The 27,757-nt window shown below is 39.4% G+C and overlaps 1 protein-coding gene across 1 annotated transcript in view; it reads right to left on the reverse strand.

The window, feature by feature from the left end:
- The window catches only part of LOC124777705 (dehydrogenase/reductase SDR family member 11-like), a 64,353-nt gene that overhangs the window by 7,313 nt on the left and 29,283 nt on the right, over positions 1–27,757 (reverse strand). Inside the window, exons 2-4 of the mRNA XM_047253200.1 lie at positions 24,005–24,167; positions 15,059–15,188; positions 10,470–10,599 (exon numbers count right to left, since the gene is read on the reverse strand). Of these exons, the coding sequence (XP_047109156.1) occupies positions 10,470–10,599; positions 15,059–15,188; positions 24,005–24,167 (423 nt within the window). The remainder of the gene's footprint in view (positions 1–10,469; positions 10,600–15,058; positions 15,189–24,004; positions 24,168–27,757) is intronic.

Genomic DNA, 27,757 nt, shown 5'->3' on the forward strand with positions numbered 1-27,757 from the left:
GTTAAAATACATAACTCCTTGGTTAGGTGACGATTTTCAGTGAACATCACATGTTATTCTGACTGCTCACTTTTGTCTAATCAGTACTTTCACTCCACAAAATATTTGATCAGGTGTACATCACCAATTGAGGAAAGTATTTGTAGAGTAAAAATCCACTTCAGTTGCTTCTAATTTTCTAAATTTAAGCCACAAGTAGTTTCAAAGCTTGAAGCTTCTCCTTCAGGTGCCATGAAATAATTATGAAAACATAAATGTGGGGCATTTGGGCCAGTCAGTCATTGGGGATCACACCCACATCAAACAAATGCATGGAGCACAGGACCAGGAACCATAGCACTCACCTGACATCATGTCAAATCTACTGCAGTCCAACAGTTCTGTCATGCCAAAAGACCATTTGATATCGCAATGAACATAATCCAAGATGCAGTTCATATACACAACATTTTTGTTTGAAGAATGCACTGACATGTAACCTTCACAGCTTTTCCAACACCTCTGTGCCCTTACAGAGTCCATCACAATGCCCAAACAACTATTATTCCCAAACTAGCCCATGCACCTGGCCACCACAATCTGCATGGCACCTGGCCATATATGATTTCATAAACACTGATGAGGCAGCCACTTTAAAAGACAGAGTCTTCAACATGATCGCCTGCGTGCCATGCCAATTCAGCCAACCATCATCCACAAGCATTGTGAGCTTGGTATGTACAGCTTTCTTTATGCCTACACCCATGATGGTTGTCTGCCTGATAGCCCCCAGTGCACATGCCTGCAAAAGGCACACCCTTCCCTCCCCCCAATCCTTCCCCACCCCCGCCAATGAAGTGGTGTCTACCAAGACATTTGTGACCATTGTGGTCTCTGCTATTCTCTGCTCTACTGATACCACAAACATTTCAGTAGCAATGCCACACACTGTTGAGCACTGTGCTCTTGGGCTCCAAACATTAGTGGTGACCAGCAGTAGGCACCTCTACTTTCTCTCTATTCCTCACTGCAGCTAATGGCTCAGTTATCACCACCTACTGTACCCACACCTGATCTGTTGACCTAACCCTCAGTCAAAATTTCCTATGAAATTTTCACCACTGACAATGGCATGGGCCCTATACTTGGTGTTGATTTCATTTCCCACTATGTCCTGCTCTTCAACCTGGTGATCTGCCGCATTGTGGATGGCACATCCCACTGTCACATCCCCTGTGAATCCTACACAGCCACTCACTTCACAATCAAATGGCTATCTTACTCGGGTCATTTTGCCAATCTTCTCACAGAATTCCCTCTTGCCACACACACTTCCTGCCCCTCCCTAAGAGGTGCACCATGACACAGTGTACTATATAGCAACAATGCTGGGCCCTCCAGTTTTCCACCATTCTCACTGCCTCCCACTGGACAAGTGATGAGCTGTTTACACACAGATCAAGGCAGTGACCATCACTAGTATGCTCCACCCCTGTAAATGTCCATTGGCCTCTGGCCTACTCATGGTCCCAAAAAAAGATAGGACATGGTGCTGTTACGCTCCATGCACCACCTTTGAAACTACAGTGACAACCTCTCCAGCACAACAGTCTTCAGCAAGATGATTGTGCGGAAGCATTCAAGCAAATCCCGGTCAACCTGGAGGATAGATAAAACAGCAATTATCACACCGTTCAGCCTCTATGAGAAATTTTTATGCTGTTTTGGTTCCACAATGCTGCTCAAATCTGGCAGTGCTTTCTAGATAACGTTCACCATTGTGCCCTGCAATGCTATGCTACCCTTGCAGTCTCACAGAGCACTGTTGACACTCCATATATTACTCTTCTGCTTCCAATGGCAGGAGTTATAATTAACCTGGAGGAGTACGTTTTTGAAACTCCAGAAATTGAACTTCTGGAACACACCACTCGCCAAGAAGGGCTAGGCAATAGCTGACTTTCTGTGCTTCACAGCCTTCAAGGAACTCTATCGGTTCCTCAGCATGGCAAATTTTTCCTACTGTCATGTACAAAATGCTGCAAGTGTACAAGAGCCCCTCACTGCCACTTCCAAGGAAAAGAAAATAAGCCTGTGCTTTGGAGTGTCCAAATGATGGACAGTTTTGTGTGAATGAAGTGTGACCTGTTTGATATCACCCTTCTGACCCACCGCCACCCTACCTGCAGTCATCACTGATGCCTGATAATCTACCTTAGGCGCCATCCTCGAGCAACATATGGATAAACCTGGCAGTTGGTGGCCATCTTTTCAGTGAAGTTGTCCAAGCTACAGCAAAAATGGGCCATATATGACCGCAAGCTCCTCATAGTTTATGAGGTGGTCAAATACTTCTGTCCCTAAGTTGAAGGATGCCCCTTCACAATCTTCACTGACCACCACCATCTTATGATAGGATTTTGTCAGAAGGAAAGTCCCCAAATGTCCCTCAGATTGTTGCACCAGTAAGAGTACATGGTGCAGTTCATGACAGACATCCAACACATAGTAGGCATTGAAAATACTGCTGCTGACTGCCTCAGCCCCTCCTGTGTCCTTATCTCCCACCTAAACTATCCTGGCCTCCTCCAAATCTTCTGACCCTGAGTTGCACAAGTTACAATGTGACCTGAACATTGGCCTTGTCTTCCAACCACAAGAAGTTGCTACCACCAACCTTCATATCTGATACGACTTCCTTACAAACCTTGATCAGTCAGATGGCTCAGCAGACCAGATCATAACTGTCCTTACTCCCTCCCCCTCCCCTTCTGACTTGTGCAAACTGGCCTATGACTATCTCTATGACCTGTCACACTGCAGTGTCTGTCTGTCGGTGGTTCTCATGCTGAACCACTTCTTCAGGCCTGGGATTCAGCAGGATTGCGGTAACTGGGCCTGTGACTGTTACTGTGCCAGTGCACCAGAGTTAGCCATCATATGCATGCTTTGATTAGGCTGGTTTTCCCCCAGTGGAATAATGTTTCTCGCATGTAAATGTTGACAACATGGGCCCACTTCGATGGTCTAATGGTTACCGATACATGCTCACCATAGTCGACAGGTTTGCTCACTGGCTGGAGGCTGAGCCAGTGCTGGGCATCTCATAAGATATCATTGCTAGGTCTTCACTGAGACATGTGTCTTGCTTGTCAGTTTTCACCTGTCACTTAACTGCAGACTGCAGTCAACACTTTACGTCCTGTATTTTCAAACCACTGAGACTTGTGGCACTTTAGTTCACTTAACTGCAAGCTACTACAACGCCACAGATGAACTGGTGGAGTGGTTTCACATGACTTCAAAAGCTGTCCTCACCTGCCAGACTGTCACATGATCTGCCACCCTGTCACTGGTTCTCCTTGGTTTGCTTGTGGACCACAAGGTCAAATTGAGGACATCCACCACTTAGTTTGTATTTGGGCATCTGCTTGCTGTGCCAGGTGGTTTTGTCAAGGCACAGCCCTTGTCTATGGCCACCTGTGCTTATGCCCAATGACCCCACAGCACCATGATGAACACAGTCTGTTTGTACAGCAGAATAGTTGTACTTGCTTGTCAAGCTCCCCACAGATGCCTACCAGCCACAAACAACTCACAGTACTTGGGCCCTCACTCATTCTCAAGCATCGAGAAAAGACCCATTTTCTGCATTTCAGTGGCCTCCATTGACTGGTTTAAGCTGGTGTATACTCCCAGTCTCCCCAGCCTCTCTGCACCTCCAGTCAAGGTCAAGTTGGCACCAGACAATGACGATGCCACCACCAATGCCACCAGCCCTGCTGGTAGCACTGACCCAATGGGCAGGTCTTGAGACCTGAGTATCAAAGCCACCCTACCATTCAGTCTGCCACTACCTGTCCCAGAGGAGCTGCCTGCAGTATCTACCACCTCACCCTACCACCTGACCTGACCCCAGATGCCCCCACTCACAGTGTGTCATGCTGCCCCTGCACCTTCAGCACCAGTGTACCAATCACCTTCTCTGCGGTGCCAGTTGAACCCATTGGCACACTAAACCCAATATCAGCACACAACCCCCACAGTGACATGGGAAGAGATCATCCAACAATACGCAAAACAGCAGCTACCCATGGCACAAGTACGCACCGATACACATTTAGCAAACACACACCAGTGCACCGCCGCCCATGCACAACCTGCACAGGTACTAGCCTATCAGCCCACAACCCCCACATGACTCTGTGACTGTGTTGCCATGGACCTGCCCATACCCCTGGCCACAGGACAACATCAACCCCTGCCACAGTTGGCAGTGTAGAGTGGCACTGCCCCACACCATACTGCACTTTCTCTGCACTGCACCCATGCCATGCACCAAGCTTGCTGTGTGAGGTATACAAGCTCACCACATATGACATCACCACCTCCTGTGTTGCAGTACTGGGCCACCAGCCTACACCACTGGCCCTGACCCGATAGTGCTGTTGTTATCATATGCCCCGGTTCACTGCCAAGAACTCTACTTAAACCTACACCCCACCATTTCCTTCTCACAGGGAGAGAGGAAAGGAATGTGTGGTGACATGCACCCTCCAACATTCACATCTGCCACTCGTTTTCCCTTCAGATGAAGCAAACACTTCAGCAGAAGATGCATGGGCACGTGCCAAATATGCAACCAGCACTGTGGTATCATAGACTCTCTCCCTGGCTGCCTCTTTGCCATAGGCAGGTTTTTCTTGGGCCAGTTGTGGCTGTAAGCTTTTTCCCCACTGCTGGCACTCTTTCTTGTGGACACTGATCAAGTGTGTTCAGACACCACTGCTGAATGATGTACAGTGTTTCACCATATAACAATAGAACTTACAGGCTTGCTGTATAGTGCTACCAGATAAGTGTATGAGCAGCCAGAAGGCTACATACCAGTAAGTTGGGCTTGTGTGACTACACTGCGCAAGCATTGCAGGCTACTTGTATAAACAGTGAGAGCCACTGGGCCTACCCCTCTTAAATGTGAACAAGCACCTGCAGCCACTCTTTCCGGAAAGCTATTCCAGGTGCAACTCCAGGAATCGCTTCTCGATTACTGCCACATTAACATTAGCCGGGACAGAAGATCAGTGTTACAAGACCTGCCAAATGGCACAGCTTACAGGCCCATTCATGTATGTTTGAGAGTCCTCACATATTTTTGACAAGTCAAATATGTAACTGTGTGTGGGCTATGAACATATGAAATAACATCATTGTATTAACCCTTTCACACAAAGTTACAGCTAGAATAATTCACTATCTAATGTGTTTATGGCTGAACAGTGTGTCCTTTTGCTCTGTGTAAATTAAATTCATGTAGAGATGACCCCCCAAAAACATTGTGAGTGAAATATTGTAAATAGTGTTTTCAGTGTGTAAACGCAAGTCATGTAGGAGGTCTCATTCATTGCACCAGTTTTGTTCTCTGCCCTGCAAGAGTGAACTTGTGACTGTGCCTTTATTTCAGCTCTTTAGTGATTTTGTTTCAAGCCAAGACATGGTAGTTCAACCATTGTACATGTGTCTTTCCTTACACTTTGTATAATCTCTTGCTGACATCATGAGTAGCATGCCTGCATGTTAATTCATTTTATATCCCCTGTAGTAGCTATTCTTATTCAATAAATACTGTTTACATGTCAGTGCAGTTTAATTGTATTTCCTCTTTTCCTACCCAGAAACTTGCCCTTGAGGAATCCAACTGTGATGGCAAGTAGAAAATCAATTCCTATAGTTTGTATCAACGTTTTTAATATGTCAATGTTCCTCCAGGTACTGATGGAGTATCCAATTAACCTTATTGTCTAATTTGTTTGTTAGGCTACCTACAGTATCATGACAGGTGATCTGTGCCTTCAGTAAGAAAAGACTCCACCCCATCTTGCCCAGATTACTTAAGAATAATTTGAAGAGCAGTCCACAGGCTTGTATGGTCCCTCTTGTTACCTAGTCTCAGTCGCATTGAGCACATCTGTAATGAGATGGAGCAAAATTTGTAAACACTGGTCCCAGCTCTGACCAACACCGTGAATTTTGAGGATGCAAGTAGTATTAAATGGTCTTCATTTTTATTTTCATAGAAATTTTATTGCTTTAAAATAATTATTTTATTTTTAGAATATATGTAATTTACTGAATAATCTATTTGCTATGAGTTTACAAATTGTTAGGTGCACACATTAATTAACTCATTGTGCCACACAATAACAACAACAATAAGCTCTTTGATTACAGCAATAATAAATTGGGATAAAAGATACATTTGATGAAATAAGAAGTCCTATTTTTTTTTTTTTTAAGTATCCTCAAATAGTTTATGGTTAATAACTTGTAAATAACATCTTTATCCATGATAGTTCGAACTTAACAGTGATAAAAAAAAAATACAGCAGCTATGTACAATTTCATGATTTACTTTCCTTTAAATAATTTTCAAGTCTAGTTCCATCCCAAAATGGCAGCCAAAATGTAAAAGTTGTATAACAAAAATATGACACACTCTGAAGATGCTATTAGACCTGAAAGAAGTTACCAGAAAAAAATCATACATATAGAAAAATTATAGTCAATTGTTAGGTCATTTTTAATTGTTATATAATTTTCTAACATTTTCCATTCGTTCGTTCAATGTGTTCCATTGGTCTGATCAAGTAGAAGAACTTTCCCAGATGTGCAAGAAATAAAGGCAAGGTAGAAGCAACATTTGATAGCCAATTGGGAGAATATCAGAGTGGATTTAGAAAGGGAAGATCTTTCTCAGAACAGACTTTCAATCTGAAGTCCATAATTCATCACAGACTTACGAATTCCAAAGATATAGTTGTAACTCTATGGATTTTAAAAAGGTATTTGACTCAGTTGATAGTTCAAGTGATCAGAGAATTTGGCATCAAATCTAAATTAGCAAACCATATTCATGAAATGCTCACAGACACCAAATCAAAAGTAAAGTTTCAGGGTGAAATATCGAAGCCATTCAACATAAATCTAGGTGTAAGGCAAGGTGATGGCCTGTCTCCACTCCTCTTTAACTGTGTACTAGAGAAAATAGTAAGAGAATGGAAACAAAAATTAAAAGAACAGAAGCTATCACCAATCAGACTGGGAATTAAAAACAAAGGTACTGAAATTCACTATTTAGCACTTGCAGATGATTTTGCCATTCTTTCTGAAAACTTAACAAATGCTGGAATACAGATCAATCTCTTAAAAGAAATAGCCAACAAAGCAGGTTTAAGAATATATGTAGAAAAACAAAATTTATGACAAGTATAAGAAATGCTCCTGAATCCCTAGCAACAGATACTGGCCAGATAAAGAGAGTAAATAAATTTAAATATTTGGGAGAAATTATTGAAGAAAATGGCTTCAAAGAATTTGTTGTAGAAGAAAGAGTACATAAAATGGAGAGAGCTTATGGAATAACTGGGAATGTCTACAACAAAAGGTGTTTGTCTAAAAATTTTAAGAAACAGCACTACAACACAGTAGTAAAACCAGAATGACTCTATGCAAGTGAATGTTTAGTACTGAACCACAAATTACATAAACTTGAAGTCCTAGGACAAAAAAATCATTCAAAAAGTACTTGGGCCACCAAAAAATACAGAGGTATGGAAATTAAGAAGCAATGAAGAAGTAGTTATCACAACATAGGAAACATAAATGAAACACTAAGAAAGAGGTGACTGCTATTTTTTGGACACTTATACAGAATGAACAGCAACAGGTTAACCAAACAGATTTTTAAATATCTCTGGGACAATAAGTCAACAATATCCTGGATTCAAGAAGTTAGGAAAGATTTGGAAAGAAACAACATAAGTTAAAAACATGCAACAGAAAGAGAGATTTTCAAGAGGAAAATGTTAAAAATGAAAGGATTACAAGGCAGGAGGGAGAAGAAGACAGGGTCAGAATGAACTGAAGAGAGAAAAAGGATACATAGTAGAAAAGATGAAAGAATACTGGAGGAAAAAGGAAGAAGAACAACAAAGAAGGAAGCATTGAAATTGATGCATGGTCCTTAGATGACCCAAACGAAGAAAGCAGAAGAAAGGCATAAATTTACAAAAGACAAGAAAACCCTAGTAGTTTAATTTGTATGCTGTATTTACAACAAACTGTCACTATATTGCCTAATGTTATTCATGCTTATGATATCTAAATACAATCAAGTGAAGTACAAATAAAGCTGCCATTTTACAAAAAGCTGCTGATTCCTTAGCTACACTCTACAGCTGCTGTTTAATTGCCATCATTGGGTTTCATATTTACTTGCTTATATAAAACCCACTCTATGGAAGAAACCATATTTGACCTCAGAATAAGAAAAATTATTGCAATGATACATTCTGTTACATTCTCTATATCTATCCTGTGACAATTTACACAAACCTCTCAAACAAGTACACAAAGGCTTGTCCAACATTGCAGTAGCAAAAAATGAAGCCTGTTGTGACAATTTTCAATTACAACTAATATTTTAATTTAGAATATGAACTTCAAGTTATGATGCTGATAACAAAAAATTCATGCATGTCTAAATAGTGGTGCCTATGACCTGTGATTTGAGCAGCTAAGTAATGTAGACATTGTGAAAAAAGTGTGAGAGCAAATACAAGACAGTTGAAGAATTCATTATAATGAACCCTGAGGTACTGAAATTCATTGATCTGTTATGAGTACATGCAGGACAAAATTAATTTGACAATACTGATACTTTGACTCACTGGCGAATGAGAACTGTCTCACCAGAGAAAAGGTGAAATAAAAACAAAAAGAAAGAAAACTACAATTTTCCCAAATGTGGATCAAAAGCAAGAGATATGAAACACATTGTGAATTAAGTGTAATTTTCTAATTAAGTTGTTTGTTTCTGGCAAGTAACCTGTAAGTAACACAGTGGGCTTTCAAATGTGACTTGTAGATTGTTTTGGAAATGCAATAAATAGCAGCTTCCAGTAAACACATTTATGTTTGGAATTATGTGTGTTTTTTGTTATATGGGATGTCTTGGGTCCACCTTAAGCTGGATAATCTGGAGTGTGCCGTAACATTTATAATTTATGGAAAAACAAAAACCCACTTAATAGTTGAGGCACTGGGTCTTTGGTAGATACATAAATAAGACTGAGGGCTTTGTTATCTTTTGGATGACACACACACACACACACACACACACACACACACACACACACACACACACACACACACATTATAGTGCAACACACAGTATTAAAAGATACTGGCCAAATTCCTTATCTCAGCAGCCTGATCTGTAATAACAGGGGTGTAGATAATGCAGACATCACCAGAAGAATTGGAAAAGCTTCAGCAGTCCTCCAACAAATGTGATTAACATGGCAGTAAGACTCTACAAGTATGTGCACAACATCTTGGCTGTATACCTCTATCATCCTACTGATAACCATTTATGCATATGAGACCTGGAAAATGTCACAAAATCAGTAAATAATCACAAAGTTTTTCACCAAATATGCTTGAGATAAATTTTGGATGTCAACTGTCATGACTACATTTCTCATGAAGATCTGAAAAGAAGTGCTCTATGCAGCCTGCATAAAAGCATTGCTGAAAGAAGACTGGAGCTTAAGGGGCATGTTATGTACATGGAAGAAGAAAGAATCCCCAAAACAGCACTGTTTTGGAAACCAACAGATGGATACAGGTGTACAGAAAGACCTCACAACACCTGGAAATAAAATTTTGCAAAAGCAGCTGATCAGGTTTGCAGAAGGAAACTTGTTGGTCAATATGCTACCTTGCATTGGAGGAACTAAGTAACTGTCTAGCTTGATAATAAGTAATATTGTGTATATAATTAATTTAAATATTTATCTTTTATCATTTTCTGGATTATTTTCTGTATTTACATTTTATACCAAAAGGATGAATGTCTAGTTCCAAAAGTTTAAAACTGCATTGCCATTTCACTAACCACATTCATTAATCATAGTGTTGTCTCCTGTGCTATGAAACTTTGTCTTAAAGTCTTTAATTTCCCATTATACACAAATGTGTGCTTTAAAATTCTACACAAGGGTTATATCAAAGACATTTGTACTGTTTATCGATTCCCAATGTAATAAATGTTGCTGAGGATTTTCGGGTATTGCATTTAATGATGTTTCTCAAGCTTTGCAATATTTTGACATAACATTCGGCCATAATCCCCAGATGGTGGTATCAGTAGTTGTACTTTTATTAACAATTAATAACACCACCCACTTAAGCACAGGTGCCCCATTGAAATACAGCAATCTCTCAGATTTTCATATATTATACTGCCTCAGTATGTTCCAAATATCAATAAAGCTGCAAAACCAAACCAAAAAGGCTTCACTACTTACTTCACGATGTGACATTACTATGTGGAGCTATAACCCTTGGTATTCTTTCCCCTACTTTGCTCTGAAAAGAATTCAACTCATAAGTAAAGAATGTTTGAAGCTCTAAAGCTGATATCATACCGTGACTCTGATTCCAGATTTTTTGTCAGCCAAGTCTTTTCTGAGGCCTTCAGTGAGCACCTGAACAGCATGTTTACTTGCACTATACATGCAAAGGCTTGGAGTAGATGGTGAACGAAGACCACCAGTGCTAAAAAGTTACACAAATCTTGGTACTACAGGTTAAACATTAAGTGCATGAAAATTACAGATTACAGATTAAGACACTTACAGCACTGAACATTTCAGGACAGAAACAAGAAACAATTTTGAAAATTCCACATTGGATATAACAAACATTAATAGAAATTCCATGATGGAAACAATAAACAATATTGGATATTCCTACATGGAAACAGTAAGCAAAATTAAAAACTTTAAAATAGAAACTATAAGTCATGTTGGAAATACCCAGATAAAACCAATAAACTGCAATACAAATTTCAAGAAGAAAACAGTCAGCTGTAATATAAATCTCAGATGGAAACAATAAACAATAATGGAAGGTGCAGAAAGGTTACAATAAATTGTTGTTGTTGTCTTCAGTCCTGAGACTGGTTTGATGCAGCTCTCCATACTAAAGGGAATTCCAGAATAAACGCAATGGTCACTTTTCTGAAACCCCATCATTTTCTTCCACGGCAATGCGGAAGTGTGAAATTTGTCTCAAAGGTGCCTTAAACCTCCCTCTATATTGTGCAAAAGCATGGTGCTCTGTGCTTTTACCCTCGGACTCAGCAAGTGTTGGGACGTGTAGAAAGAAAGCTAGAGCTCAGAAGTTCACATGAGGTGTAAGGTGCGTTGATCACATCACCACAATTCTTCCCAATGTCACCATGGATATGTCACGTGATAGGAATATCATCACACCCCTCCCCTTACCCACACCCACCCCTTCTCTTGGCACCTCTGTGATGGAGGTCATAACTGTGATGCCCAGCAGTGGAAAAGGTGGTTTTTTAATGGGTGACTGAGGAAAACATTTCAGACACACTGCTGCCCAGAATCAACACAAATAGGCCCCAGGAGGGAGCATAAAGGGTGTCAATGAAACCATCCCTTCCTTGGAACCAAGCAAGGTGGCACAGTGCTTAGCACACAGGACTTGCATTCAGGAGGATGAGGGTTCAAACCCACTTGCAGCATCCAGATTTAGGTTTTCCATGATTTCCCTTAATTTATTCAGGCAAATGCCAGGATGGTTCCTTTGACAGGACAGGGCTGGTTACCTTCCCCATCTTTCCCTAATCTGAGCTTGTGCTCCATCTCTAATGACCTCATTGTCAACAGGGTGTTAAACACTAATCTCCTCCTCCTCCTCCTTCCTTGGATTATTCTTTTAAACATATTTTGTGATAAAAAATGACAGCTTACAGTACGATGTGCACAGAACACTTTTCTTGAAATCCTTTGGTGCTGTTGATGCCCTGAATGATTCAACCCTTCTCCAAGCACATTGTGAGGCTGCAACACCACTTAATATGATCTACCTCTTTAATGTGTATTGCAACTGCAATTTTTGCTCTGGTATACAGTGTGGAACCACTAGGGACTGTTCAGAACCACTTGACATAATCTGAATATGATCCAAAGCAGCAAAGAGTGCTTATACTTTTTCAGCCATCCTGTTTTGCACTCTCCTATGGCATGATCACAGTGGGATGTGACACTGACATGTGCAAAGTGTCTCTCTAAGACTTTCCAGTTTGGCAATGTCCTCGGTGCCTTGTATGCTCCTTTGTTGAGAACTTTACAAATTTGTCTATACAGAGACAACCTGTGACCAATTGTTAGGCACCTGCAGGCAGGAAATCACTTGAAACTCTTCCTTCAAGTGGTACTATGCTCTTGCAGATATACAGAATCTGAGTGGTGTCAAAGAGATTGTCTGTTTGCAGGTGCATAGGAATCGATCAACAGTTGTCTGCGTGCAAGGACGTTTTTTAAAATGCTTGACAAAGGTGTATGGGTTGTACTGAGAGTGCTAATGAATTGAGGGGTCTTAGAGTGACCCTTTTCTGTTTTATTCTTGCAGTGATTATGTCACAGGAAGGTGTGAAACAGGAAGCTTCAAAATCATACTCATCTTTGCTGCTTCAGATCACATTCAAAGTTTAATGTATGGTATTGTAAAGTCCACAGTGATTCCACCCTGTATACCAGAGCAAAAATTGTGGTCATACTACACTTCAAAGGATTCAGATCACGTTCAATGTGGTTGCAGTCCCACAGTGTAAGGGTGGATGTGATGACCTTCCCATCATGTGACACATTGTGGTGGCATTTGGCAGAATTATAGTGTGACATCATTAACTCACTTAACACCTCACATGAACTTTTGAGCTATGCCCTTTTTTCCCAAGTGTTGACATCTTGCTGCTTCAAGCACCACTGAGCCCAAGGATACAATGCACAATTTTCAGGCTACTGCATAACAGCTGAAGATAATGACTGCATTTCGAAAAAGTGATTCAACAAGTCTTTTGCACAGTGTAATAAGTTAATAACTTTCAGTAACAAAAGTAGAGATTTTGAATATCTTGTAAATGGTATGTGTTCCAACAATACTGAAAACATACAGTACAAAATATAGTCATTACTTTGAGAGCCCTAGTCAAATGCTGAGCATCTCAGGGAACTGGGTCATTTGTGGCTGCGTTCATGTTTAAGGAATTCAGAGAACATGAGCTGGGATCTTTTGGCTGTTAAGGTAGCAGTATTTCTTCAGATTAGCATCCTTCTCTCTAATTTGTGTGATTAAATTCATCCTGCATGGGTGTGACTAGTTTTAAGTGGTGTAGTGGAAGTTTCCTGTTAATATGTAATACATCTTAAGGTTTTATTATTTCCTTGGCTTTTGTTAAGTATACATTGACTTGTTGCACATCCCTGGACATCCCCCTTCTTGATGGGGTTTGTGAAACATGATGAATGAACATATAACACTCAACTGATGACAAACCTCTAAAATTTTAAGCTTTGAATATGCTTTTGTGACCCCTTGTGCCACAACAGTGAATTGATTGTCATAGAGTACATGTCGCACGAATTAATGGAAAATAAACCATGTTCATTGAAACTGGCTGTCCAACCAGGACACACAGTTCCTTCCAGTGACTGAGAATGGTGACTGAAGTCCAGTTACTTCACCTTTCAAGACAACATTGCATGGTTTCCTCCTCTGGTGAGATGATCCTTCAATGTTTCATACCTGCGTGGGAGGGGTGCACATTAATGGGAGAATGAACTGGAAGGGAGGGATTGTATTTCAGTTTTACATTTTACAAATATATTAACCAAATTTATATGGAATTTTTTTAGTAAAGTCATCAAAAATCAGCTACTGAGCACCCTACACCCACAAGTAATACCCTGATATGTGGAAGCTCTTGTGTCTGCAGAGCATCTCCAACCGACACAACTGATAAAACTAGTTAAAAGGTTCCAAAAGTTATATTCCATAGCATTCTCAGGAGCAGGGTACAAAGATTTGTTTGCTGATGGAGACAGTTTCTATACTGGCTTTCATTCTGATTGACAGCTTGGTAGTGATCATACCAACACAAAATTTTAGATAAAATATTTATGTCATGTCAAAGATTATATCTACATTTTAAACAGGTGCCAAATGCCTGACTCTTCATGTTTTGTCAGTGCTGTGAGGGAATATGTGGTACTGATGTACTACATATAATTAGGTTTTGTAATGGAGTCAAGATTTACAGGCTGTAGCTAAAATGAAATAACTCTGTGATTCACAGATTGCAGTTGTGGGAGGCAGTGTTCCCATGTACATTCAGACAAGCTTGGGCAAGTCTGAATTTACCTGTAAATCTGGCAACACAGTGAGCATATGACTCTAAAGAAAGAACTATGACTGACTGGTGGTTGGCCCCTACCACTCCACTCACTAAAATGTCAATTACAACATCATTTTAACTTAAGAATAAGAAGACACGATCATGAGTGTGGTATGGCATAACAAATCTGCCACAGGTGAAAGTATATTTATGTGCCTCTGAGACTGCTGATAAAATACATATAGCAAATAAAGATTTGTTTCTTCAGCAGCTGTTGTCAGAGCATAAACATGCTGTGGAACACCACTTGCACAAAATGTATTACAATGATTTGAAGGATAGTGATAATTAATTTTGCAGAGTGTTATAAGGATGTTTTGTATAGTTGACTTCATCTCAGAAAATTATTTGAATATAACTAACTTGATATGTGCTCTGATTATTTTATTGTATGTTTAGAACAGTGTATATTTACAAATATTTATGGAAGTTCATTTATAAGCTTTATAAGCACAGATAGACTTCAGAAATTTCTCTTCAACAATATATACCTGTTAGAATACAGTACTTAAATTGTTTCTGATAGATCTCTATCTCTGAATATCTTGACCTATTCACTTTCTTAAAGGTAATTTCTTTGGTAATATCTACATACTATGATGTTTTATTGATGAATGAAAAGAATCTACTTTATAACAGAGGTCTACACTTGCGCTAGTTATTGGCAAGGTTAAAATAATTAATAAAGAGGGTTTTGTGATATTTGCACTTCAAAGCTGATGATTGTAATCAGTAACCAAAATTGCTTACCTACTTATGTTTATAATGAAACCATCATTGACACCCCTCTGCAACATTCCTTGTACAGCCTCCCTTGTACAAATGCTTAGTCCGAGGACATTAATTTCAAAAGATTTTCTCCATTCTTCTGTTGGTGCAGCTGAAAATAAATATTATTCTACAAAAAGAACATGCCAACCAGCACTTTCAGAAATAAATAGAAGTTAATTTAATGTTTACTATGAAAGAACTGCATTCTAAAATAATTTTACTTGAATATTTTAATGAAGAAGAATTTAGGACCATTTTTACAAAACTCACTTTACACATTTTTCAATTTTGTTTCTTAACAAATACTGTTCAACTTTCTCTACAAGCCTATGCAGCAGATTTTAGCAAAACATGTTTTATTCCACACTCACAGAACACAAAATACCACCTGTTTTTGCAAGGGACTGATGACCCTTTAGTTTGGTCCTGTTACATACCAAATCAACCAATCAAGAGGTATAATCATACATTAAAGGTTCAACATAAGAAGTCATGTATTAAAGTTTGACACTGAAGTTTCTTGCAGATCAACCAACCAGGTTTTTGCAAGTCTCACCTCATGCACATGTAATGGTACTTCCAAAACTCACTTTATGCTACTTAGCTTGCCAAATCCATTATAGGTATTCCTGAATATATACTCTGAAGACACTGAAGTTGTCTTTGACATACAACAAATTAATCTTTGCCACAGATCTCTGTTGGAGAAGTCTTTTACGCATGACAGGTATGGTTCTATAACCTTACTGAGTTGATACATGAACCAAAACAAGGTACCCATAATATTTCTCAGTATATTTGGTGTGAAACAGAAGCTGGAAGAGGTGCAAATGAAATCGCATCTCTGCTACCAAATTTTCTCCTAGATTATCTGGAAGAGGGGATTAGAGGTATTGGTAAGAGAAAACTGAAACCTGAGCTGTTTTCAGACGTGCACCAACCAGAACAAGAATTCTATAATGCTCTTTATGCTGCCACATTTTATGGAACACACTATAGTCTTCTCCAAATTTACTCACTACTTTTCTATTCGCAGATATAGTTTCATGCTATTGGATCATACAGTTGGTACAGTTTGGATTGACTATTGGAAGAAGGAAGAGATCAAATCACATTGTGAAGCTTGGAAACTCATTGGTGTGGAGAAAAGACTGATATTCCTACAACTTCTAATTGAATCTCTAAGGAATTATTGAAGTCTACCTTGCCTTTTAAAATGATGGATGTACAATCAGTAACTTACAGAGAATGTTAAGATTCAATGTGCTGTTAAAATTACATATTTATCTGGAGCAGAAGTATGCTGTGATGTTTCAAGAAGAACTTTCATTCATTCAAAACCATGAAACATGCTGTGATTATTCCCAAGATAAATACTTGAGTGCAGAAAAGGATATAATGAACCTCATGCATTTCTTTACCATTTCTAAGGATGCAGCAAGTTTCTACAGTGATACACTCTCTGCAGGTGGTGAAGAGTATCAAGATCATAACAGCTCATAGAGAATTTGAGGATGAAGGGTCCACTGAAGTGGTGCAGAAGAGAAAAAAGAAATATTATTTAAAATTGTTGCAGTTTGTAACAATACATATTACTCCTCACCCACATAGCCTGCCCTATTTTACATAAAGAACTTATTACAAAGAGTCGTGCTTCGGTAGCTCAGCTGGTAGAGCACTTGCCCGCGATAGACAAAGGTCCGAGTTCAAGTCTCGGTCGGGCACATAGTTTTAATCTGCCAGGAAGTTTCAAGTTTCATTATTTAAAAACTTTAATGTAAAAAACAGGCATTTAATATTCATACATCACTGATCTAGTTTGATCATAAAGTGAGTTTTGAAAAAGAAAACTGTTTTTCTACACCCAGCCATTGATAAGCTACAAAAATTTTGTGTATATTCAAAGACTATCTTAAAACATATTTGAAACTATACAAAATTTGCTAATTGTAAAAAAAAAAAAAAAATTCTTCTCAACTTGCTTCTTAATTAAATAAATGTGTCTCCCATAAAATATTTATTTCTTGCATAAAGCAAGTGTTGCAAAAATGGTCCTCAATTTTTCTGTTGAACAGAACACCAGGTCTTTCTACTTCCACATTTTTCATGTAGTAGTAATGGGACTGTAATGCCTGTGTTAGGAGCACATTATAATTTGCCACTTAGTTTGCTATCATTACAAAGAAGAATAAAATATATCCTGCAGAATAAGATGAAAAAGGAATCTCTTAATTTTACAAAAAGCTTATCCAATACAATTTCTGACACAAGAAAATGATTTACATCTGCCATGAGTAGAGATAAATAGGCATACACTACAAAAACCTCTGATAATGAAATTCCTAAGCATCCAAAAGAATAAAAGTCTATGTTGGCACCAGCATGTAGATAAGTCAACCAAAGAACATAGTTCTTCCTGCTTTGCATTTACAGTTCTCTCTTACTGAGATGAATTGCAGACGAAGTGGCTAATGTGCTTTTACTTGATACAATTTTATTCTGTTTGAATGTAGGTAATGCCACAAAAGCATTTATTTTTACAGAATCTTGTGATAAGAATATTGTGCTAACATCTTGTGGAACCTTCTTCAGGAACCTTGAAATTCTTACTACCATATCACACGCCAATATGTTAAGTTCCTAATGATATTTGTCATTAATAATTTCAGTGAATTTAAAAAGAAATGTGAAATTCACAAACACAATATTAGAAGAAAAGTTGAGTAGTGGCAGTTGAGGAGCCCAACGGATGTGACTGGCACAGTAGTAGAGTTTTCTGTTTTATACAAACGAATTTACTTTAGCTTCTGTTTTTCACAAACTTCTGTAGAGAAGTGAATTGTTTCAGTGTATTTTGTTACATAGACTAGTATTTACTAACTTACTATAAGCTATCTGCATAAACTTCAGTGTATTATCTTTGTGTGAGCTGACTTTGGAGTGCGGTTAAAAATAAAAGTAGTGTAGTAGCTAACTTAGATTGCAATCAGTGATTTCTTGGGCTAGTGTTACATTACTTGTGGTACAGACAAAAATTAGTTAAAGATGGGTAGGACTACACCTGTTGTGTACAGACTCAGGGGGAAATGGCCCTGGTCTGTAAACAACTGAATGCTATGTTGCCCATGGTTAACAGGCTTCAGGCTGCTACCCTGGGCTACAGTGGAATTGGGGCACCTGAGATAAATGCTTTGACACCTCCATCACTTATAGCATAGCCTGGGATCTCTGATGCCTTCACATATCCCGGCCAGTCAACACTTACTTGCCGACAATTGGTGAACAGTGGGTACTGGCCATATGACTGTCTCCTTGCATCTTAAACACAGGTTTGAGATATTGCCTACTGCTGAAAGTACATCTGAGCTAGGATGGGATGCACTGCCTGTTGGAATGGTTCGATCTTCTTGAGAGGTCCGGACAAGCACAGAGAGTAGACTGCCTGTCACTGGGATCTCCATTGTCAGATGTGTGATGAAGATTGTCACAAAAATTGTGGGCAGTTTGGTAAAGAAGGCCATTGTTCATTCTGTGTACTTGCTGGAGAAGAGGGGGGAGGTTAATTTCATCCAATTTGGTCGAAGTTGTGGAGAAGACTCTGTTGGCAATGATTGAGCACACTGGGTGCACCCAGCTGCAAACTGTGGCTTGTGTAGGTATGAATGATGTCAGGCACGTGGGAACAGAGACCATCCTCAATTCTTACAGGCTGCTGGCTGATTTGGTGATGACAGATAGCCTTGTCTGTGGGGTGGAATCAGAACTATCGTTTTGTATCATAATCCCCAGAACTGATCATGGTCTTTTGATTTGGAGCCAAGTGGAAGGCCTAAACCAGAGGCTCAGATGACTCTATGATTATCTTGGATGTGGATTCTAGACCTCCACTGTTGGGCAGAGAACTGTAGAATCCCACTTAACAGGTCACACATTCGTTACACATAGGAAGTGGCTAACAAGTGGATCTTTTAGGACTGTGATTCCTCTGCAGGCCCAGTAAGATAAGTTCTGATTTCAGACAGGATAGCATTCATCACAGCAATTTGGAAAACGAAAATGCTAATACAGTATTAATTAACTGCAAGAACATTTTTGGAAATGTCCCAGAATAGTCTTGCTTATAAATAACGACAATGCCCACATAGTACTATGGACAGAAAGCTGGCTCAAACCAGACATTAACAGTAATTAAATTTTAAACACTGACAGGAATGTATATCACAAAGATAGGATGGACCCTGGTGGTGTAGGTGTGTTTATAGTCAGAAAAATATGATATCTAATGAGAGAGTTGCACAGATTCTGAATGTGAAATAATTTGAGTGAAAACAAGTATTAAAGGTGGCTCATAGATGTGTTTCAAATGCTTTTATAGATCCCCGTCTCAAGAGCAGTAGTAGCAAAACATTTGAGGGGAAACTTGAATTTTTCATGTAAATTCCTCACTCATGTTGTAGTATTAGATGGGAATTTCGACTCAGCAGATATAGATTAGGAGACTCAAGCAATTGTGGCAGGTAGTAGTCACAGGAAATGAGGTAAAATTGTTCTGTAGGCCTTATCTGAAAATTACTTTGAGTAGTTAATCAGAGAACAGATCTTAGATCTGCTAGTGACAAACAACATGAACTTTGCAACTCAGTTACCATAGAACAGGGTATCAGTGACCATAAGACCATTACAGCATCACTGAATTTGACCATATATAGGAATACAAGAAAAGGTAGGAAAATCACTCTGCTTAGCAAGAGTGACAAGAAACAGATTTCAGATTACATGAGCAGCCAGCAAAAAAAATTTCATGTCTAGCTGTAACAATATTCAGTTGTTGTTGTTGTGGTCTTCAGTCCTGAGACTGGTTTGATGCAGCTCTCCATGCTACTCTATCCTGTGCAAGCTTCTTCATCTCCCAGTACCTACTGAAACCTACATCCTTCTGAATCTGCTTTGTGTATTCATCTCTTGGTCTCCCTCTACGATTTTTACCCTCCATGCTGCCCTCCAATGCTAAATTTGTGAGCCCTTGATGCCTCAAAACATGTCCTACCAACCGATCCCTTCTTCTAGTCAAACTGTGCCACAAACTTCTCTTCTCCCCAATCCTATTCAGTACCTCCTCATTAGTTACGTGATCTACCCACCTTATCTTCAGCATTCTTCTGTAGCACCACATTTCGAAAGCTTCTATTCTCTTCTTGTCCAAACTAGTTATCGTCCATGTTTCACTTCCATACATGGCTACACTCCATACAAATACTTTCAGAAACGACTTCCTGACACTTAAATCTATATATCAGAAAAAGATAAAGAGCATTGTAAAATATGGTATACTTTAGCCAGGTATTGATGAGCAAAGTTGTGAGGCATAGCAAAGACTGGCCATGGTTTGACAGCTGTGTTAGAAAGCTGTTATGAAAGCAAAGAAAGCTGCACTGCAAATTTAAACATAGCCAAAGCCTCACAGACAAATAAAAACTAAATGAGGCCAAAATCAGCATAAGGAGAGTCTAAGCTCTCTCCCCATAATTTTAAGAGAAGCGCCATCATATATTTTGCTCACTATTTTGTCAGTAACTCCCCAAACAGCACATGCATTGAGTATAATTTCTGATAAACCCTGAGCAGTTCTGTCTCTACAATCATTGTGAAAACCAATAAATCTTTCTACCAGACTGTCCTGTGTACAAAACTTGAGAATAATACTCATTTGTGACTTACAAGGAACAGCCAGTCTTTCATCTACCTGCACGCTAACAAACTCTTATGACTATAACTTCTTTTAATGTTATCATTAATAACATTGGTAGCCAATTCAGTTAATTCTTCTGAATTGTGCTTGACATTCCTTTAAAGCCAGAAGTGCAATGCAAATGAACACATAAAAACTGTTCCTGTCAAGACAAAAGTTCCACTAATTCAAGGTAATTGTCTTTGTTGTTGGAACTTCCATCTTCAAAGTATCCTCTGAATGCAAGCTCTTGCTTGCCCAAGAAACAATTAAAATCAATTGTCTCTCAATTATGAATCTATTTTGTTTCACATTTGCATTATGTTTTATGGCTGTAGGTCTGGCTCCTTCAGAAATTGAATGTTCAGTATGTCCATGACACAACAACTGAGAACTGTCTTGATTCTTAAGGTGCCTTTTGAATTTTGGATTAAATCACAGACAGGCAAAAATTCTCAAATCCTTGGACTGTAAGGCAAACCAAGGCCCAGATACAGACTCAGATCACAACTTAGTTATGATGAAGAGTAGACTGAACATCAAGAGGATTGTCAGGACAAATCAATGTGGAAAGAAGTGAGATACTCAAGTACTGAGACATGTTTGATGTTCTGTAAGGCTGTAGGAACTGTGATAAAAGATACCATGGTTAGCAGTTCAGTTGAAGGAGAGTGGGCATCTCAAAACAGGACAGTTACAGAAATAGGACTAACTACCAGGAAAGACGGAAATACAGCAGTCTAAGTCACTTAGGAATGAAATAAATAGGAAGTGCAGTAAAGTCAAGGTGAAATGACTGTAGGAAAAATGTGAAGAAACTGAAAAAAGAAAAGCGATGTTGGGTGGGCTCATTCAGCATATGGAAAAATCAAAGAAACTTTTGAGAAAATTAAAAGCAAATGTATCAACATTAAGAGTGTGAGATTAATTTGACTGTTAAAAGCAGAGCAGAGAGTGGAAAGAGTTCACTGAAGGTCTCTAGAGAAAGAAGGAACTGTCTGATGATGTGAAAGATGAAAAAATGTGTGTTGGTATGAAAGGCATGGGGGATCCAGAATTAGGGCCAGAGTTTAAGAAGATCTGGAACACTTGCAACAAATAAGGCAGGAAGTATAGATAATATTCATTTATAATTTCTAAAATCATGGGAGATGTAGCAACTAAATGACTGTTCATGTTGGCATGCAGAATGTGTGAGACTGGAGCCATACCATCAGACTTTTGGAAAAATATCATCCACACTATTCCGAAGATACTAACGACAGATAAGTGCAAGAACTATCATACAATTAGCTTAACTGCTCATGCATGGTAATTTATGATAAGAATAATACACAGGAGAATGGAGAACAAAGTTGAGGGGTTGTTAGGTGATGATTGTTTGGCTTTCAAAAAGCTAAAAGCGCCAGAAAGACAGCCCTGACATTGTGCTTGATAATGAAAGCAAGGCTTAAGAAAAATCAAGAGATGTCCATAAGATTTGTCAACCTAGAAAAAGCATTCAACGATGTAAAATGGTGCAAGACATTGGCAATTCTGAGAACCAGAGGAGAATGCCATATGGAAACACAGGTAATATACAATATGTAGAAGAACCAAGAGGCAACAATAAGAATGGGGGCCAAAACAAAGTGATCGAATTAGAAAGGGTATAAGATAGGGATGCAATCTTTAGTCCCTCCTGTTCAATCTACAAACTGAAGAAGGAATAACAGAAATTAAAGTTTCAAGAATGGTGAAAGGATATCACATTTTAAGAGTGATGAAAAAGTAGCAGTGCAAAGATCTGCTGGTAACCCTCAGTGAAAGTGAAGAAGAATTACAGAGCACACTGAATGGAATGAAGAGTCTATGAGCACATTCTACAGATTGAGAGCAAACCTGAGAAAGATTGAAGCAATCAGGAGTAGCATAAATGAGGTTATTGATAAATTTCAAAATTGGTGACCAAGAAGTAGATGAAGTAAAGGAATTCAGACTGTGAGGGAACAAAAAAAGTAGAAAATTAAAGTGTTTGATGTGTGGTGCTCTAGAAGGATGTTGAAAATTAGGTGGAATGATAAGGTAGAGAATGAGGATGTTCTCCACAGAACGGGCGAAAGGTACACATGGGAAACACAGGCAAGAAGAAGGGTCATGATGACAGGACGTATGTTAAGATATCAGGGAATAACTTTCATGGTAGTAGAGAAAGCTGTAGAGTGTGAAAATTGTAGGGAAAGACAGAGAATGAAATACATCCAACAAATAATTGAGGACATAGGGAGCAAGTGCTACCCTGACTTGGCACAGGAGAGGAATTCATGGCAGGCTGCCTCAAACTAGTCACAAGACTGAGAACTTCAGAAAGGAAGGAATTGGTCAGCTGATGCAAATACCTGGGCTTAACAACCTTTGGGGTAAGAAATAGAATGATCACATGGCTCAGCTGTAGATAAAGTGATTGACAAACTTGTTCATTGGTAGCATGATACATAAATGCAATCAGTCTATAAAGAAGATAACTTACAAGACACTGGCATAGCCTATCCTAGAGTATTGCTTGTGGAGTGCATGGGTGCCACATCAAATAGGACTAACAATGGATACTGAACATTTACAAAGAAGAGTGCCATGAATGGCTACAAGTTTGTTTGACATATGGGATATCATAATGGAGATGCTGAAAAAACTGAATTGGCATGATTCAACTAACTACAGCATGCTTGGAGACATTTTAGCAATCATTCTACCTGCTCTCCATTTGTCAATGGAATGGAAAAATGCCCTGATATCTGGGAATTACCCTTTGCTATGAACTTGACATTTGTTTGCAGAATATGGATGTAGATGCAGGTGTAGAATGTTAGGTTCTGGGCCTAGTTCTGTAACTGTTCTCAGGCGGATACTAACTTATTACATTCTTTCTGTAGTGTATTAATTTTGTAACATTTATATAATATGTAAATATACTTTACACATACCTGTAAAATTTCTGATCTCCATGTTGAGTCAGATGCAACTGAATGATATTCATTGTACGTTGCACTGATCTATCCACATCCTATGCTTTCACTGTAATATAACTGACATTTTGCCCACAGCTATCTATTTCCAGTTCAAGGATTTCTTGGGATTTTAAACATAAACAGTTTCCTGGACACATTCAAAGGAATGTGTATTTTATAGAGTGATGTAAGGGGTAGGCAGACTATTACCTGTAAGGTCTGAATCTTGAGCAACACCAGCATTATTAACCAGGATATCAACACCACCAAGATGGTCATTTATCCATTTGAAAGCACTGAGAATCTGTTCTTCATTTCTTACATCACCCTCTAAGGCATACAGTTTCCCAGGTGCATCATTACTTTCCAGAGCCTACAACAGACATTTACTGTAAATTAATGTCTACATATGTGCAAAAAATAATTTAATATGAGTTTTTAATTCTGAATATATTACAGTGGTTGCTCTTCACCTCTGGATACAAAAAAGGTTCATGGAGAGTCATGGTAGGATAATCACTTCAGGCATACATAAAAATAATACAATTAACTTTGATTACCAGTTCTAACCCAAGAACGCTGTAACTTATTGCTCAAACAGTAGGTCCTATACACACATGGAAGAGAAGGTACAACACAATTAGTGATACACAAGTTGGTAGCTGAGCCTTCTACGATGGCCTGTATAGTAATTAGTTCCAACAATGGCTGCAACCAGCAGGTTGTGCATGCAACTGCTGTCATATTAGCAGACTGAATGGCTTCTAGTGATCAAATTAAGTGCAAAGTTCGCATGTGAACTATGAAGTGGCACACACACCAAATTGGTAGTAACAGCACTCCTCTTCCTTTTCATGGGAGTGAGCACTGTGCTTCTGTCCATTTGTTTTGTGGTTCATGTAGGCTGACAAGTCATGCAGGACACTGCCATCGATGTGTAGGGTCGGAAGTGGGATGAGCACAGACAGGTGCGGTGCCTGCCTCCACATGAGAGGTCATATGGTAGGACAAGCAATTCTCGTGCAGCTTCCAGTTCCACATCTGAGTCAAATCCCAGGGAAGGAGGTTATGACAAAGATGGTGGAACAGGCAGTACCAGCTGTGATGGAGCCAGCAGTGGTGGAGCATTGCTGTGACATTGTTGGAGCCAGGGTCCTGCTGTGGCCCACAACAGCTGAAGGAGGCAATCACAGCAGAGGAGACTGTTGTGAAGACATTGGCAGCAGTGGTGGAGCAAGGTCACTGGCTGCAACATAGGAGATGGCCAGGCAGACAGAGGACGCAGGGGTGGCAGAGGTGCACCCGTTGTGCAGTTGCTCATGCGAGGTCATAGCTAGTCAATATGTTGTCACGCACTCCCATCAGCCATGCAAATAAAGCAGAGGAGTCAGCCATGGTTACTCTCAGTTACCACCAGCATCTATTTTGCCCAGCTGCCAAACCCATGAGCCCAAACTGCTGTGTCAGGCCAGAACCATTGTGGTGCCCATGCTGTTAGATGGTCTGGCTTTGGCTGAAGCAGATGGAGCGGAGTCCAGGGCTGACAGCAGTGCAACAACTCTGCTGGTCTCTTATCACCAATAGGGGTGAACCTAATAGAACTGAGGAACTGGTCAAGAGCTACTTCTGGTTACACATCCAAAATGTATGTTTTCATCTGAATCTTAAATGTTTGTAGTAGATGTTCTGCTTCCCAATTTAATTGAGGGTGGAAGGCTGGAGCTGTGACATGATGAACACCATTTTTTTACAAAAATCTTCAAGTTCCTGAGATATGAAATGGGGGCCATTGTCTGTAACCAAAATATACAGAAGACCCTCCATTGCAAAAATTGATTAAGCTGAAAAGGTAGTAGCCTCAGAAGTAGACAGACAATGCATCATATATGGAAACTTAGAATAAGCATCAATTACAACAAGCCAGTAGAAATTTAAAAAAGGTCTCACAAAATCTACATGAATGCATTTCCAAGGCTGCTGAAGATCTGGCCACGGTGACCGAGACACACGAGGAGCCACCTGATGGGTAGCACACTGTAGGCATGCTGTAACAACTTGTGTTACTTCCCAATAAGTACCTAGCCAAAAAACATGTCTGCATGCTAATGCTTTTGTATGTGATGTACCCCACTAGTCCACGTGTAATAAACACACTACCTCATGCTGAAGGGCAGAGGGGACTACAACTGGGGAGTGGTGTACTCTACAGTAAACAGCAGCACTTCACCCCAAACAGGAAGACAATTTTGTAATGCAAAATAATTTATCAAAGGACCAGAAGCATGGCCCAGAGGTTTGTCAAGCCAGCTGTGTTGCACAAAGGAAACATCATTACTTAAAAGAGAACCCGCAGCTACCACAGCTGCAATTTTAATGCTAGTAATAGGAAAAACTACAATGATATTTTGAGCTTCCATGTCTAAATGAAAACAGAACAATTCCTCTTTATGAAACTCTGGATTTGGACCATTCAGCAAATGCAATAAGATGTCAGAATTTTCATGGTGCACCGTATGTTGGAAATGTATCTCAGAATTGTATTATGACAGGAAAAGAGCTCATCACTGCCAGCAGTATGTGGCTTTGTCCATCAAGGATGCCAAAGGGTTAAAAACAGATTACAGTGGTTTGTGGTATGTGATCAGATGAAACATAGACCCATTTTTATAGATCATACATGATCATGAAAGCCTCTTTCTCTATTTGAGAATAATACTGTTGCACTGAATTTAAGGATTCAGAGGCACATGCAGTAGCACATTCAGATCAGTCTGCATTGAGCAAAGACATCACCAAGGCCAAACCAAGACATGTCTGCTGCTAACACAATGTGGTGGCCCAGCTAGAAAGTGACCAAACAAGCAGCCAACTGTAGCATAGATTTCACCAACTTGAATACCCTACTGCAAGCCAGGGAGCAGTGGAAATGAACACCTTTACATAATAATGCATCAAGTTGTTGTGCCACAGTAGCACCATCTAATATGAATTTGTGGTAGTATGTAATTTTGTCTAAAACTTCCTCTAATTCCTTGATGGATGTGCAGTGCAACACTGCATCAATATGCTGGTGCATGCCAATACATGACACTTCAAAACTCAAATAAGTAATAGATGGTTGAAAATCTGTGTCTTGTCTAAATTGCATTTTAACCCTGTAGACTGTAGAACAGAAAATAGAACCTGAAAGTTCGACAAATGTTCCACTGTAGAGGCACCAGACACTACTATGTCATCTAAATAGTTGATGCAGCCTGGGACTTATGCAATAAGTTGCTCAATATTGAAAAATAGCTGTTGCTTAAGCCACACCAAAAGGCAAATGCATGTATTGATGAAGCCCAAATGGGGTATAGCTGACTAGAAGTGGTTTAGATTTCTTGTCGAGCAGCAGATGTAAATATACATCTGCCAAGTCGGTCTTTGAAAAATAATGGCCCCCAAATAATTTTGCTAACAGTTCATCAGGCCACAGCAAAAGATAGTTATCAATGATTCACTGTGCATTAACAGTTTTTTTAAAATCATCCCTGACATAATTTACTGGTAGGGTTTTTGACTATTACCTGTGGTGCTGACAATTCACTGGAAGAAATGAGTCAAATAACATCAAGGGATTGAAAACAATCTAATTCTGCTTGTATTTGATCCTATAAAGTCACCAGTACCAGGTGGACCCAGAGAAAGCAGTGACAGGCAGCTGTTTCATCATAATACGTGCCTGAAATTCTGTGGGACATCCCAGTCCTGGAGAAATTAAGAGATGAAAATTTAGCACAGAGAGCATTTAATTGTTGATATGCAACTTGATCAGAAACCAAATGCACTTCATCATTTAAGAGAATCCATACAGTTTAAGAACATCCAAACCAAACAGATTTTCAGTGTAAGCATTGTTCACATCTAGGAAAGTTAATGAACAAACTACAGTATTGCAAGTCACAGATGCAGGAACTGTCTGAG

The sequence above is a fragment of the Schistocerca piceifrons genome, chromosome 2 (genome assembly GCF_021461385.2).
Source record: "Schistocerca piceifrons isolate TAMUIC-IGC-003096 chromosome 2, iqSchPice1.1, whole genome shotgun sequence".
NCBI classification, from domain to species: domain Eukaryota; kingdom Metazoa; phylum Arthropoda; class Insecta; order Orthoptera; family Acrididae; genus Schistocerca; species Schistocerca piceifrons.